Consider the following 15381-nt stretch of genomic DNA (forward strand, 5'->3'; position numbering starts at 1 on the left):
CCAAAATGCCCATCCCTATCATTTACATGCAATAACAATCATCAGTGCAAGGAAACAAGAGTAAGGTAATAAATAGATTATAAATTAAAATAGATACATTTGTGATTTGTGGAGTTTTATTCAGTGAATCACAGGGAAAATTCAACTGGTCAACTTACCCCAAGATGATTCATCTAACCCACTGACCCTAACCTGGGGCAAGTTGACCAAGGGATCACATTTTTTAAGAGGCCAGCTGTTTGTGGCTTTCTGTCACAACATCAAGTGATAGCAGACACCTAGAAATAAAGGTAGCTCTATATGTTTTACCTCTGTCTAATTTTTCCTTGTATAGGAGACAACATAAAATTTGGCTCATCTTACCCCACTCTCCCCTAAATATAAGTAAATCTCCCTTGGTCCTTGACAGCAGTGGCAAATTCTTTGACAAAATGAATAGAAAAGCAAAGGGCAGTGTTACGAAATATAATCTTTTATTTCCAGCAATTTACAAGTACCTCTGTTAAATCCCCTTGACAGTGTAAAATTGAAGCAACCTTGACAGAATTGGTGGGGTAGGGTAGAAACACATTGTAAAAATAATGTGCAGGCAGTGTAATACATCAGATAATCAGGCAGCTACAACTTCTAGCAGTACAGTCTAACTTTCTTTGGGTATTTTAGTCCATTTCCTCTATAGTCATATATGGGCTCAATTTAACGTAAGGAAGGTTAAATGTTCTTGTAGGAAGTTCAAATGACATCAATGTTAATCTGTTCTAAATTTGCAAAGGTAAATACAAGGGAATATGTGACAGATTAGACAAACCACTAGCAAATAATCCTAATTTTCCTTAATCTGGGATTTTCAGTGGTGTTGCTTTGGATAACGTTACCACCGGTACATTTGTCCTGCCAGAATACAGCACACAGTGTAATTAAATCAAATGAAAACAATATGAAAATCAACTCAATGAATTAAAAAAGATCATATACAAAAAAGAAGAAACCAGAAATCCTATACAATCTATGTGTCAAGTGCTTGTGATTGGTTAAGGCATATTAAAATCAAATTCACAGAACCAGGTTTGAGCGTGAGGTTTTGCTGGAAATTAGGCACCAAACTTTGATATATTTGTTAAAGTTTACCAAAGAAAAATAATTACTGATAAAGGTTCAGTAAACATCTCTACTGGTCCAATGCAAAGAAGAAAAAAAAAAAAAAATCATAAATGAGACTCTGAACAAAATGAAAAATAAACAAATTATTTATAGAATAAATATATTATGTACAAATAGCTTTGTCACATCTATAGAAATAAATAAAACAAAGCCTCCCATCCCCTGAAGAAATATTCACAAGTATAGAGAGCTGTCATGATACAATGGCAGCACCAGTTCAGCTGCACAGTAATATTCAGGATGTTTGAATGCATTGCTGATGGGTATGGATATTGGATATTTCTGACAACGTGTCTATGCATACGACACACATGATTTTGCACAAGTGCGACCTCTTGTGGCAAATCATGACATTACAGTACATCTTGTGCACAGTGATCTGCTGTATTCTGAAATTAAACATGCCTGTCAGAATGGAAGATATCACACTATAACGGCCTACAAACTAAAAAAACAAAAAAACAAAAAAACAAACAAAAAAAAAAAAAAAAAAAAAACATACATTTTCAGACATAAAAAGTTTCAGTTTTCCAGAGTAACAGACAAGGATTTGTCATTTCCAGTAAAAATAGGGGGATTTTTATTACAAACAATGCATTTTTAATGTTATGTGCCCAGCACAATCCATTTTGTTGGCCCCGTATTTGATATCAGCCAGAGTATCTGCTAAGAATATTTGATGTGTGCAAACTGGTGAGATACCAACAAATGGAGCATTGTTTCTATACAGCCCTTTAACAATGAGAGGCTAACATGACAATTAACAAACACATTGTACATAACTGGAGGTAAGTTGCTTTTATAAGGCCTGTCTAGTTGTTAAAAAAAAAACAAAACAAAAAAAACATATATACTGTACTGGCAACTACTATTAGGAGATTTTATTAATGGCAGAGTAGTACCAATTTACAAATTAGCTGTTAGCCATCCTGTTAGCCCTTTCAAGTGTTTCCGAGTGGCATTAATGTCCTAAAACAGTCAAACGAAATCAACTCTGCTTCCTTCCTGTATGAAAGGAAAGCTTTTAGAGATTTTAAACAAGGTTGGCTCCAAATTACATTCTGAGAGAGCTTAAAACAGCATTTCTGCAACTAGCCTATAGTATGCAATGGTACACTGATATAAATGTCAAAATAGCCCTTTTGCTAACAAGCATTTTTGCATAATTCTAAGTAAATTCTTCATTTTAAAAAAAGCTTTTAAAGCAGTGTTTCATGTTTCTAGTCATAGAGCAAGTGCTTTTTGTTCAAAGTAACTCAGGCCTGTTTCACACTGCATGCGTTAACTAGCGCGCAAGTGGTGCGTATATATTTTGGTACAAAAATGCACTGTAAACCTATTTATTTACACAATCTGTGCAATATAGGCTTTAATAAAGCAACAAAGAAGAAATGGACTAAACTACTCACCCATTGAAAACAGGCATCTGTAACGCTTGATGCAAGTACAGTAACACATGCAATGACACTGCTAATGTGCGCGGTGTGAAAAAGGCCTTAGAGTTCACAAATCGTAGGGACGTTCTCCCTGGAATAAACTTCGAAGTCTTGATTAAGGGCATAATGGTAAAAAGGCTAGTTCACAAACTATCCTTTTAACTGTCCCAGTATTTTGAGTCCAAGGAAAAGATGTTGTAGATTTAACAGACATGGACTTCAATATAATGGCCTTCGATGTGTGTACATTACAGAAATGTACCTACACAACTGAGGCAAAGTCTGTTATTTTATTCTTAAGGTGATGAGTGTAAAGAACCCAGAAACCTTTCTTAATGCATCACGCAACTTTAGGATTTTAGGGATTTCAAAAAACAACGATTAACTTATAGATGTTTTGACTATTACTTCTGTCTGTAACTGCTTGAAGAGTTGTGGAAGCAGTTTTAGACTCTGAAAATGTATTTTTAATCTGTTAAATGTCTAGGGGGATCAGTGCTTTGTAATTTTACAGTACTTTACTGTACATGCAGTGTTTTAACACAAAAGGTCACCTTTGAGGATTAGCGTCTGCTATTAAGACCTTCTTATGGGGATGTTACTCAATATGCTCCATCGCTAACCTGAACCACCATGCCAGGGCTGGAGGATTTGAAATCTTTTAGTCCTTGTAATCTTAAAGAGAAACAAACGTAATGCACGAAAGGTAGTCTAAGGATATTCAGGTCACTCTGTGATGGTCCAAAAATGTTTACTCTTTCATTAGTTAATGGTGAAGTGTGTAATTTCTGCGCCACCAAACAGAATCACAAAAATAATGGCCATTTTCAAACATATTTCCTTCTTTGTTTTCCATTGGTCTACCAAATAGATAGACCTGCCACCAACCTAACACCATTGGCGGAGCCAATGTTTCTGTGTTGGGCTGTTCGGGATGCTCAAACAATGATCTGAAAGCACCACAGAACCATTTTTTGGGGAAATCTACCTACAAATGGCTTACTTGTGTCATTTTATTTATATTAATTATTTTAAAGTTGCAAAAGGTACACACAAGGTTGTGAGTGCTGCCCTCAAAACACATCAAATAATTTACATTTTAATTTTATATCCCTAAACCATTTCATAGCACTTGGCGATTATGCATTCTTTTTGTTTTTGTTTTCTTGAAAATTTTCAAGTTTAGGTTGATCTCATCTTTACATACAGTCAATGCGACTGGCCATAAAACGGGACGAACAACCCCATTGAAAAATAATGAGGATCCTTGTTCTCCCACTAGCTAAACAACAACATAATTACTGTACATCTCAATACTAAAGCAATAATGTCTTAAGTCATCAATAGAATCATGGTAGCCCATTGTAGCCATAACAATATAGATATTATTTCTTTATGTGGCTTTCCTGTTGCTTGGACAGAGTCAAAGGGAAGCAGTGTGGATCAGTCACCCACATCTCCATCTCGATCTCCAATTAGCCACAGGATATGGAAACACAGAGCCAGGAAGCCCGTCCCCAGCAGGTCTCCCAGGGCTGTCAAGTATGGGATGGAGAAGTTGTCTGGGTCCATCCCTCGACGCCACATCCAGTTAACCATCCAGTCTGCCAGGTACAGCAGGATTATTACCTAGACGGAGAGAGAGAGAGAGAGAGGGAGAGAGAGAGAGAATGTGTCAATGTGGCATTATTCCTGCAGGGAATACAAGAAACTTGTAGGGTGATGACATCTGGACTTGTTACAACATAAGAGTTTAAAAAATAACAAGGACAAACAACTATGACAAGTGGGTGAATGCCACAAAAAACTGTCAAGAAAATGCAGGGCCATATTTCACCTCAAAATCAATAGGAAAAAAATAAGAATGAAATCTTGCATAAAGAAAAAGAAGCAAATTTTTTGCATTATGGCATTATCTTCATAAGAATCAGGCAAATTTAAACCCCCTCATCCAATTTCTTTAGTAGCCTACTCTAATGCTGATAAATCACATTGTCATTCTCTAAAATTATGAGAATTATTATATATTAATTATTGCTAATAGAATTATTAGAGCTGTCAGAATTAACGCATGCGATTTAATTGAAAAAGTTTAACGCGTTCATTTTAATTAATTGCGATTTACTGTTAATACAGCATAAACCAGTATAAACACTTGTTGGGAGGGCAAAACTTTATAATGTATCTGCCCAGAGTCATTACATTCACGCACATGTCACAATACACACACACAAAAGCGCTTCCCTGTCAGTGATACAATAATGGAGAAAGGACCTCTTAATGCTATTTGATGTACAAAACAATTCCAGATGGGACTTGTGATAGAACGTATCATGTTTTTTTTCAGTCTATATAAGGCACATTTTAGTTACCACAGAAGTACAGCAAGTCTTAAAGATGCACTCAGTAACTTTTGTCTTTGTGTCATCTTGGACTTACACTGACACCTAGTGGCTTGGATGCAGCATCATATAAAATCAATAGTTTTCAGTTTCAGATGCCATTGTAGAAATTTAGTATGCACAGTCAGCCATGATACCTTTAATCAATGAGTGAAAGTGTCAAACAACAGGACGGTTACTGAGATTAAGCAAGTAGTATTTGGCTGGTCATGTGATTGTAAAATGGCAGCCCCCATGTGCGGACCCTCTCCATGTAGAATAAAACAGCTTTTATAAGGTTACTGATATGACTGGAGTCTTCATTTTAATGTGAGTGGTCATGATTTCCTACATCTATTGCAAAATTACAATTCATGTCTTTAGGAGTTACATTTTTTATTGAGGAAAAAGTACTAAGTCAAGTCATTTTTCACAGCAGCTTTACAGAAACTGAGTGCAACTTTAATTATCACCAAAATGCAGAATGAGACGTTTTTGTCAGCAAGCGCTTTTCATGTGGAGTTCAAAGCGGTGCTTCACACTGGCGCTCTGACACAAATCATGAACGCGGCTTCACGATTGCTTTAACAAAGCGGACAGCCACGGATAACCCGCTGATTAATATTGTGGGGGATTAGCGTTTAAGAGATTTAATGCCTAATGCAATGAATATGCAGAATATGGGAGGACTAGTTCCTTCAATTAGTCAAACTCACACACAGACTTTGGGAAATGTTTAATGTTACTTGAATTGGTGCTATTTTGGTGCATTTCTATCTTCATACTGTCAAAGGCTTTGCTTGGAAAATGTTAATAAAGTATTATATTGTTACATATTGTTTTATTTTCTTCCCTAAGATGGAAATAAATGCATTTTGACAGGCAGAGAAGTATTATTATATTATTTAAATTAAAGAACATTTGTGACAATTGTAAGTATATATTTTGTTTATATATATAATAATTATTAATTATTGATTATTATTAATATCAAATTATTAATATACTGTATATACTGTTATATAGGGATGTCAATCTATAAACATTTTAATATACACTGGAGGCCAAAAGTTTGGAATGATGTACAGATTTTGCTATTTCGGAAGGAAATTCATACTTTAATTCACCAAAGTGGCATTCAACTGATCACAAAGTATAGTCAGGACATTACTGATGTAAAAAATAGCACCATCACTATTTGAAAAAAGTCATTTTTGATCAAATCTAGACAGGCCCCATTTCCAGCAGCCATCACTCCAACACCTTATCCTTGAGTAATCATGCTAAATTGCTAATTTGCTGTTAGAAAATCACTTGCCATTTTATCAAACACTGCTGAAAGCTATTCGGTTCATTAAATGAAGCTTAATATTGTCTTTGTGTTTGTTTTTGAGTTCCCAAAGTATGTAATAGACTACCAGAACAGAAACAGCTTTTTCAAGAAACTCGTCAGTCAATCATTGTTTTGAGGAATGAAGTCTACACAATGCTTGAAATTGCCAAAAAACTGAAGATTTCATACAAAGGTGTACACTACAGTCTTCAAAGACAAAGGAGTACTGGCTCTAACAAGGACAGAAAGAGATGTGGAAGACCAGATGTACAACTAAACAAGAGGATAAGTACATCAGAGTCTCTAGTTTGAGAAACAGATGCCTCACATGTCCTCAACTGACAGCTTAATTGAATTCTACCCACTCAACACCAGTTTCATGTACAACAGTAAAGAGAAGACTCAGGGGTGCAGGCCTTATGGGAAGAATTGCAAAGAAAAAGCCACTTTTGAAACAGAAATACAAAAAGAAAAGGTTAGAGTGGGCAAAGAAACACAGACATTGGACAACAGATAATTGGAAAAGAGTGTTATTGATCTTAACCCCATTGAGCTTTTGTGGGATCAGCTAGACTGTAAGGTGCGTGAGAAGTGCCCAACAAGACAGCCACATCTATGGCAAGTGCTACAGGAAGCGTGGGGTGAAATGTCACCTGAGTATCTGGACGAACTGACAGCTAGAATGCCAAGGATCTGCAAAGCTGTCATTGCTGCACGTGGAGTATTTTTTTATGAGAACTCTTTGAAGTAGTTTAAGAAGTTCTGAATTTTGTTTTAAAATTGTAATATTAATTTTTCACGTTATTAATGTCCTGACTATACATTGTGATCAGTTGAATGCCACTTTGGTGAATAGAAGTACCAATTTCTTTCCATAAGAGCAAAATCTGTACATTATTCCAAACTTTTGGCCGCCAGTGTAATTAATTACATGATATACCAATTAATTCATCACAATTAATCGCATACATCAATATTTGCAGAGAAAGGCCCCCAAATAAAAATAATTCAATATACTGTATAAGGATTAAATAATTATAGTCAAATAACTATACATACTTTATAATATAAGATAAATATAATAATTCAGATAATTAAAATACATTACATTATTGTGGTAGACGAGCAAAGCATTGAATAGGCAATACAAAAAGTGGCTTTAGAAGTCAATATATTGTTAATTTCCATATTACTGAACATAAGCCTATCATAGGACTACGGTCAACAGCAATACATTTCACAACTGAATTCGTCAATCTGTCCATGGTATGGACATAGATGCGTCTATGTATGTACAGTTGTGCTCAAAAGTTTGCATACCCTAGCTGAAATTGTGAAACTCTGGCATTGATTTAGAAAATATGAATCTTTTATTTAAGGATAGTGATCATATGAAGCCATTTATTATCACATAACCACACTGTCTTTTTCCAGAGCAGCCTGTATTTCTCCTGAGGTTACCTGTGGGTTTTTGTTTGTATCCCGAACAATTCTTCTGGTAGTTGTGGCTGAAATCTTTCTTGGTCTACCTGACCTTGGCTTGGTATCAAGAGAGCCCCAAATTTTCCACTTCTTAATAAGTGATTGAACAGTACTGACTGGCATTTTCAAGGCTTTGGATATCTTTTTATATCCTTTTCCATCTTTATAAAGTTCCATTACCTTGTTACGCAGGTCTTTTGACAGTTGTTTTCTGCTTCCCATGGCTCAGTATCTAGCCTGCTCAGTGCATCCACGTGAGAGCTAACAAACTCATTGACTATTTATACACAGACACTAATTGCAATTTAAAAAAACCCACAGGTGTGGGAAATTAACCTTTAATTGTCATTTAAACCTGTGTGTGTCACCTTGTGTGTCTGTAACAAGGCCAAACATTCAAGGGTATGTAAACTTTTGATCAGGACCATTTGGGTGATTTCTGTTATCATTATGATTTAAAAAGGAGCCAAACAACTATGTGATAATAAATGGCTTCATATGATCACTATCCTTAAATAAAAGACAGTTATTTTTGCATGATCAGTCATATTTTCAAAATCAATGCCAAAATTTCACAATTTCTGCCAGGGTATGCAAACTTTTGAGCACAACTGTATGTGTATACATCAATGAGCCAAAATATTATGACCTCTCACAGGTGAAGCGAATAACGTTGATCATCTCCTAACAAGGCCACATGTCAAGGTCAGGGTATATTAGATGGTAAGCGAACAATCAGTTCTCATAGTCAACATGTTGAATGCAGGAGAAATGGGCAGGAGTAGAGACCTGAGCGACTTTGACAAGGGCCAAATTGTTATGGCCAGACGACTGGGTCAGAGCATTTCTGGAACAGCAAGGCTTGTGGGGTTCTCCCAGTCAGCAGTGGTGAGTACCTACCGACAGTGGTCCGAGGAAACTATAAACCGCAAACCACAAACCGGCGACAGGGTGTTGGTTGCCCAATGCTCATCGATGTGCGAGGGCAACGAAGGCTATCCTGTCTGGTCCGAACTGACAGAAGGTCTACTGTGGCACAAGTCACTGAAAATTTTAATGAAGGTTACGGGAGGAATGTGTCACAACACACAGTGCATCGGACCCTGCTGCATATGGGGCTGCGTTGCCACAGACCGGTCACAGTGCCCATGATGACCCCTGTCCACCATCGAAAGCACCTACAATGGGCACGGGAGCATTGGAACTGGACCTTGGGCCAGCGGAAGAAGGTTGCCTAGTCCGATAAGTCCCGTTTTCTTTTACATTACCTGGATGGCCATGTATGTGTGTTTACCTGGGGATGTGATGGCACCAGGATTCACTGTGGAAAGATAACAAGCCGGTGGAGGGAGTGTGATGCTCTGGGCAATGTTCTGCTGGGAAACCCTGGGTCCGGCCATTCTTGTGGACGTCAATTTGACACATGACACCTACCTAAACATCATTGCAGACCAGGTACACCCCTTCATGGCAATGGAATTCCCTGATGGCAGTGGCTTCTTTCAGCAGGATAATGCGCCGTCACACTGTACACATTTTTCGGGAATGGTTTGATGAACATGATGAAGAGTTCAAGGTGTTGCCCTGGCCTCTAAATTCCCCAGATCTCAATCCGATTGAGCATCTGTGGGATGTGCTGGTCCAACAAGTCCGATCCATGGCGGCTCGACCTCGCAAATGACAGGACTTGAAGGATCTGCTGCTAATGTCTTGGTGCCAGATACCACAGGACACTTTCAGGGGTCTTGCAGAGTCCATGCCTTGGCGGGTTGGCACTGTTTTGGCGGCATGCGGAGGACCAACAACATATTAGGCAGGTGGTCATAATGTTTTGGCTCATCAGTGTCCAAGGTAGACTTAAGAGATGTTCTCACAGGACGTGTTCTTGTGGTCTGTCTGTACACATGCGTCAGATGGATGCCTTAGGTGCGTCTCACTGTGGTTGTATTGCAGTTCACTGATTTTCAGAATCTCTAGCCATAAACGCTGCATTTGTAAAACACTGTCAAGTTAAATGTAGTTTGAAACTTAATTAAAAAACATCTCTCAAGACCCTTGCACTTTGCTCTGTCCAGCTCGCTTTGATCAGCTGTCAGTTGTTGTCTTTACAGCTGGAGTTGCGCTTATTGCCCCCTGCTGACTGACACTCGCAACAATTGGAAGTGGCACTTCATGCTTCAATTGCTCCGTTGATAGGAAACAGGGCCACGCTAGCTATAGGCAGACTAAAGGATTGCCTAGCGCATTGCAACAAATCTTAATGTTCCAAAAATAGACTTTCTTTATGCAAAATATAATATCTTATTTTGTTTGTTTGATTTTGGTATGAAATATGATCCAGCTATTTCTTTGTACACAATTTCATTCCATTAGGTCACAATCATGATTGAGCAGTAACAAGACAGATACTTGGCTATACCTGGAGCAGAGCTGCGGCCAGGTAAAATGCAATGAATACGTAGGTGAGAGTGGTGTGCCCACCCTGCCCCTGCATAGAATTAATGGTGTACAGGAAGATCAGGTGACCAGGAGCGACCAACAGGAAGAGCACTCTCGCAGAGCGCGTGTTGACACCTGATTAAAGAAAAACAAATACGTCATTCAGGTGAGTCAGAATATGTATTGTTCTAGAAACATGACCAAAGTCACTGAGAGACAATACAGGCAAATACACAACAATCAATATTTACTAACACCTTTGCTAATAAGAGGACTGATGTGTATGTTCAGGGTATGTTTACTCTGAGTGCTATATCTTTTCACTCACCTGACCCGAAGAAGGTGCTCCAGGGAGTGGGACATTTTTGTGGAGCTGGGTTTGGCTCTGCTATGGGCAGTGCATTCATGTGCAGGTAGGTGGAGATTCGACTGGCTTGTACCGCTACCAAATTCCCACCCACACCTGAAGCAGGGCAAAACAAATACAATAGTACACAATGATCATCTGGGTCAAACCTGGCATAGTGACTCTTGTTTCAAAGTGTGGGCTAGAGCTTGGCGACATTGCTAAAAAAGCATATCTTTATATTTTTCAGCCTTTTCACAATATTCCATATCTCAATATTGATCTATTGCTCTGAAATGGCTTAAATGATGAAATGGTGATTTTTCATTTATCAATCAGAGGAAATATTATTTCAACCAAACAGTCATTGTTGGGAAGTAGATTCACAATGTTTAATGCAAGAAGTAAAAGACAGTAAAAATCTAGTTAAAAACAAACAAAATAATAATAATAATTATTAATAATAATTTATTTAAAAAATCAAAACATGGAAGTTATATTTTATCATTTTCAATTACATGCACCAATATAACAATACATAGTAATAAACAGCAATATTTGCCTACATTTATTTTTACTAAAACATTTAAAAGCATGTAAATATTCCACATAAGAACTTCTGTGAACATTTTTTAGTAATGACAAAAGAATGTTTAAATCAGAGTTTTAAATTGATTCATTGAAATGGATATTTTAAACTTATCAGCGATAAATCAAACTTAGCAACATTATTTCTGCGACTAAAGTTTAAATCTGTGGTGCTATTAACAGCAACTTTAATGCCTTTTTTGCTACTAAAGTTGAAATCTGAGACGCTGTTTACTAAGCAACTCTCATGCCATTTTTGCTATTAATTTTTACATTTGAGACGCTATTAACTTAGCAAATCCAACAGCATTTTTGCTACTAAACTTTAAATCTGAGACGCTATTAACTCAGCAACTCTAACGGCATTTTTTGCAAAAAAAAAAAGTTTAAATTAGCTTAGCAACCCTAACAGCATTTTGTGACAAAGTTCAAATCTGAGACGCTAATAACTTGGCAACTCTAATGCCATTTTTGCAACTAAAGTTAAAATCTGAGATGTTATTAGCTTAGACAATCTAACAGCATTTTTGTGACTTAAGTTTAAATGTGAGACGCTATTAACTTAGCAACTCTAACGCTATTTTTGCCCCTAAAGTTTAAATCTGAGATGCTATTAACTTAGCAACTCCAGCGCCATTTTTGCGACTAAAGTTTAAATCTGATTCGTTATTAAAACATCTTTGTTTTGACGCTCTCACAAATCGTGAGGTAGAATCCTGAAAATCTTTAGATCTTTAGGAAATTTCAAAAGCAATAAAAAGCACATTAAAAACACTGCAATATTCTCAATGTTGCCTAATGTTATGTTACCAGCAAAATCCTCATGAATATATCATAAATATTTGGTAACACTTTACAATAAGGTTCTATTCGTTGCATTAGGTATCATGAACTAACTTTGAACGATGATTTTTCACACTATTAATCTTCGTTAATGTTAATGTATCAAAATACAAAAAAATGTTTCATGCTAATGTATATTGCATTAACTAATGTTGACAAATACAACTTTTAATGTAAAAATATTATTAGTATGTGTAGAAATGAACATTAATCCACATTAATAAATGCTGTAAAATTATTATTCACTGTTAGTTTGTGTTAATGTATCTAACTAATGTTAGTGAAAACAATCTTATTGTAAAGTTTTACTGAATATTTTATATATCAGCCAGCCCTATTGTGGGGTAGTTTAAACAACCAACGGAAACACTGAATCATGTGACACAACGTCATAAGGAAACTCACCGTTGATTACAGGAGTGAATACCGCCATTCCAGCAAAGTTGGGGTTGGATACCGTCTTATCCAGAATGAGGCCCCCAACACTATTTCAAAAGCACATAGAAGATACACATTACAGTGTTACAAATATTCTAATTTGAACAACAAAAGATAATCACAGTTATGGCGTTTGATAAATGTGTTGATGAATGACAGATTGCTGTCACTCTCAAGTCAGTAATCTATCCATCACTGAGAAAGATGAAATGGGGTTTGTCCTACCTGCTGATTGCCATGGCGATAATTACAGGCTCCCAACCCGAATAGAGAACTTCCCTGGTGGAAGGTATTCGCCGGGCAATCAGTACCCAGATGGGCGTCAGGGCAACGAAGAAGGCACACACCATTGGGTTGGCATAATCATTGAATTCTGTCAGGAAAGCAATCTACAGTTAGCTTAATTGAATAAGCTTTCATTTGGCCTTATCCAGCAATGTTTAATCTATACATATCTACATCCTTGAGGCACAATTGTTATGACTGACATGCTCTAATTATGATACAGCTTAATTCAAAGCAAGGTCAGACAGTTACAAAACCAAAGTTGGTTGAGAAATCAACAATACTCCACAGTCTTTTATGTGTAATCTGAGAAACAATCTGGTGGAATTGGGCAATATGAAGGCTTCACCGAATATTGTCACTTCTGGAAACCGCGAATGTTTACATCCACAGGGTTTGGACATGTAAAGCTTGATAAGACATGTTCAAGAACACAAACATTCAATTATTCTTTACCATAAAAGTTTCCATGTGCTTACTCTCACTTTAGTGTCACCACAAAACCTCTGAACTAACAACAGATACATTACTGTGAACTTTCCTTGCCATGCATAATCAAAATGAACATATTTGTTTCAAGTATCTGAGAGTGGTGTCTCTTTACAAGCCAAACCACTTTAGAAGATGTTACTGTGCCTTTATCTCCAATGACAGCGTAAAGATCTTCAAGAAATGAGATGGCAATACAGTTGCATACAATTAACATTGGGCCACATATGCTGACGATATGGTGGCTGCCAAGCTAAAAAAGTCTCTCTAAACTGCTAAGACGAACTATAGTTCTTTATGTGCAAAAACGACAAAAAAATTACTAGTTCTGTGTAAAAGTACTTAAAACAGGCTTTAGTTCCTGCAGTGGGAAAGGGCCTATTGACACACACAGTCTAAGATCAGTTGTGTAGTGTGCGCACCAACACGTGTGCACTAACATGACAGAAAACAAGAGACTGCAAGTCTTTAAGTGTGCATAGGATGCCAGCTTTTAGTCCTGTAGTGTGTTTGGCTTAATGGATACTATAAGATACAACAAGCACCCTACGATGGAAAGCACCATCTGCACACCAAAGAAACGCAGGAAACAGGTGGCGTTCACAAGCCCAGACATGCCCCAACAAGCTCTGCTACGCTATAATATGACTCAGCATGATCTTTCAGGGAAATCTGACTCCACGTATTACTCATGAGATTTAAGAGTAAACAAAAACCACACGCTGACCCACAATAGATCCAAGAGGTGAATGACACAGATCAAAAACCACAGGGACTTTTGCGTTGGTTTCAGAGAATATTAAGTGAGAACCAAATAGTATTAGCACTACTAGAGAATATGGTACAACAGCTGTCTTGGAGAACAAGTGTATATAAAGTGCAGTGGCGATTTCTTTAAGACTTCACCTGAAGCACGGCTTCCCTTAAAATTTCATTAAAATTGCGCAATGGCATGTTTATCAAATTGAATCTAATCTCTCTATAATTCAGATAATTATTGTCCCAGTTCAATATTTTAGGTAAAAAATATCATACAACACTTTTGCGATGTTCACTCCATTAATGTTTAAGGCAGAAACAAGTCCCGTTGAGTTCAGTGGAGCCAAAGATCGATTTTCATTGGACAAGAGGCTCTAAATGCGTCATTTTGGGTCCCGCCCAGATACCGTGCTTCTCTGAGAGTCTATGGGAGCTACATGAGGGAAATGATTTGATTGTTGATTTGACAGTGGGCTTTCAATCAATGTATTTTTATCCCACCTAGAAGCCTGGCTTCACTATATGATGGTTGGTTGAGCTCTCAAACATGCTGAACCACATAACAAATTGGCAGTCATTGAAATGGTGGTGTATGTGAGTGACAGCATTTCAAATTAAAACACAATCGCTGTCATTCAGTAGGTGCAGAGTGATCTGTGGTGCAGAAGAAGTTGGTTGTGGTTTATTTAACAAATTCATTTAGTGATTATAAATCTTCACTTTTGCCATTGACATTTGTATATGTTGTAAATACAATTGTAAATATAAGGTTCGGTATTTTTGATATTTTATTTTCATTCAGGAAGTTCTCTAGTTATTATTTTAACAGTTGGCTTATGGGGACAAAATGGCAGACACTGCCAATGTTGCTGACTTGGAGAAATCAATCAAATCAAAAAATGATGCAAGTACACTTTTTTCAACCAACATCTGTGCTTCCCCTCTTTTGAAAAGATGTACAGTGGGGTCAAAAATCTGAGACCACATTAAAGTTATTTAGGAAATTTAAGATACTATATGTTTGAGTCAATCGTTGACATTCTCTCATGCTGTCCTAGTTTAGCCATTTTTTCTTTTATGAGGGAAGTTTAAGTAAATTAAACCTTTATAACCATTTCAAATAAAAAATCTTCTGAGGAAGACCTTGGGGTTTCCAACTAAGAAAAAGAAAAAAGTACCACAGTAAAGCTGAGTTGGTGAGCGGAAGTTTTAGAATTAGTAATAAGGTTGTTGAAGTGGCTTGGTGGGTTAAAACAGGTTATGGGAAGTTTTCTTGCCTAAGTGGGTTTATTGCAGTTAACCTGTAAAATGTTATGTTAGTAAACTAACAGAACTGGAGGACATCTAAGCAGAAGCCTGGCAACTTCATTTGGCATCTTCATTGAACTCAACATGGCCCAA

General features: G+C 37.0%; 1 protein-coding gene across 1 annotated transcript in view; it reads right to left on the reverse strand.

Moving 5' to 3' along the window:
• Positions 1 to 456: 456 nt before the first annotated feature.
• LOC127426087 (solute carrier family 41 member 1) overlaps positions 457 to 15381 on the reverse strand; it is a 40956-nt gene continuing 26031 nt past the window's right edge. Inside the window, exons 7-11 of the mRNA XM_051672602.1 lie at positions 12673 to 12820; positions 12415 to 12494; positions 10561 to 10695; positions 10213 to 10367; positions 457 to 4226 (exon numbers count right to left, since the gene is read on the reverse strand). Coding sequence (XP_051528562.1) covers positions 4041 to 4226; positions 10213 to 10367; positions 10561 to 10695; positions 12415 to 12494; positions 12673 to 12820 — 704 coding nt within the window. The 3' untranslated portion in view covers positions 457 to 4040. The remainder of the gene's footprint in view (positions 4227 to 10212; positions 10368 to 10560; positions 10696 to 12414; positions 12495 to 12672; positions 12821 to 15381) is intronic.

The sequence above is a fragment of the Myxocyprinus asiaticus genome, chromosome 35 (genome assembly GCF_019703515.2).
Source record: "Myxocyprinus asiaticus isolate MX2 ecotype Aquarium Trade chromosome 35, UBuf_Myxa_2, whole genome shotgun sequence".
Taxonomy (NCBI): domain Eukaryota; kingdom Metazoa; phylum Chordata; class Actinopteri; order Cypriniformes; family Catostomidae; genus Myxocyprinus; species Myxocyprinus asiaticus.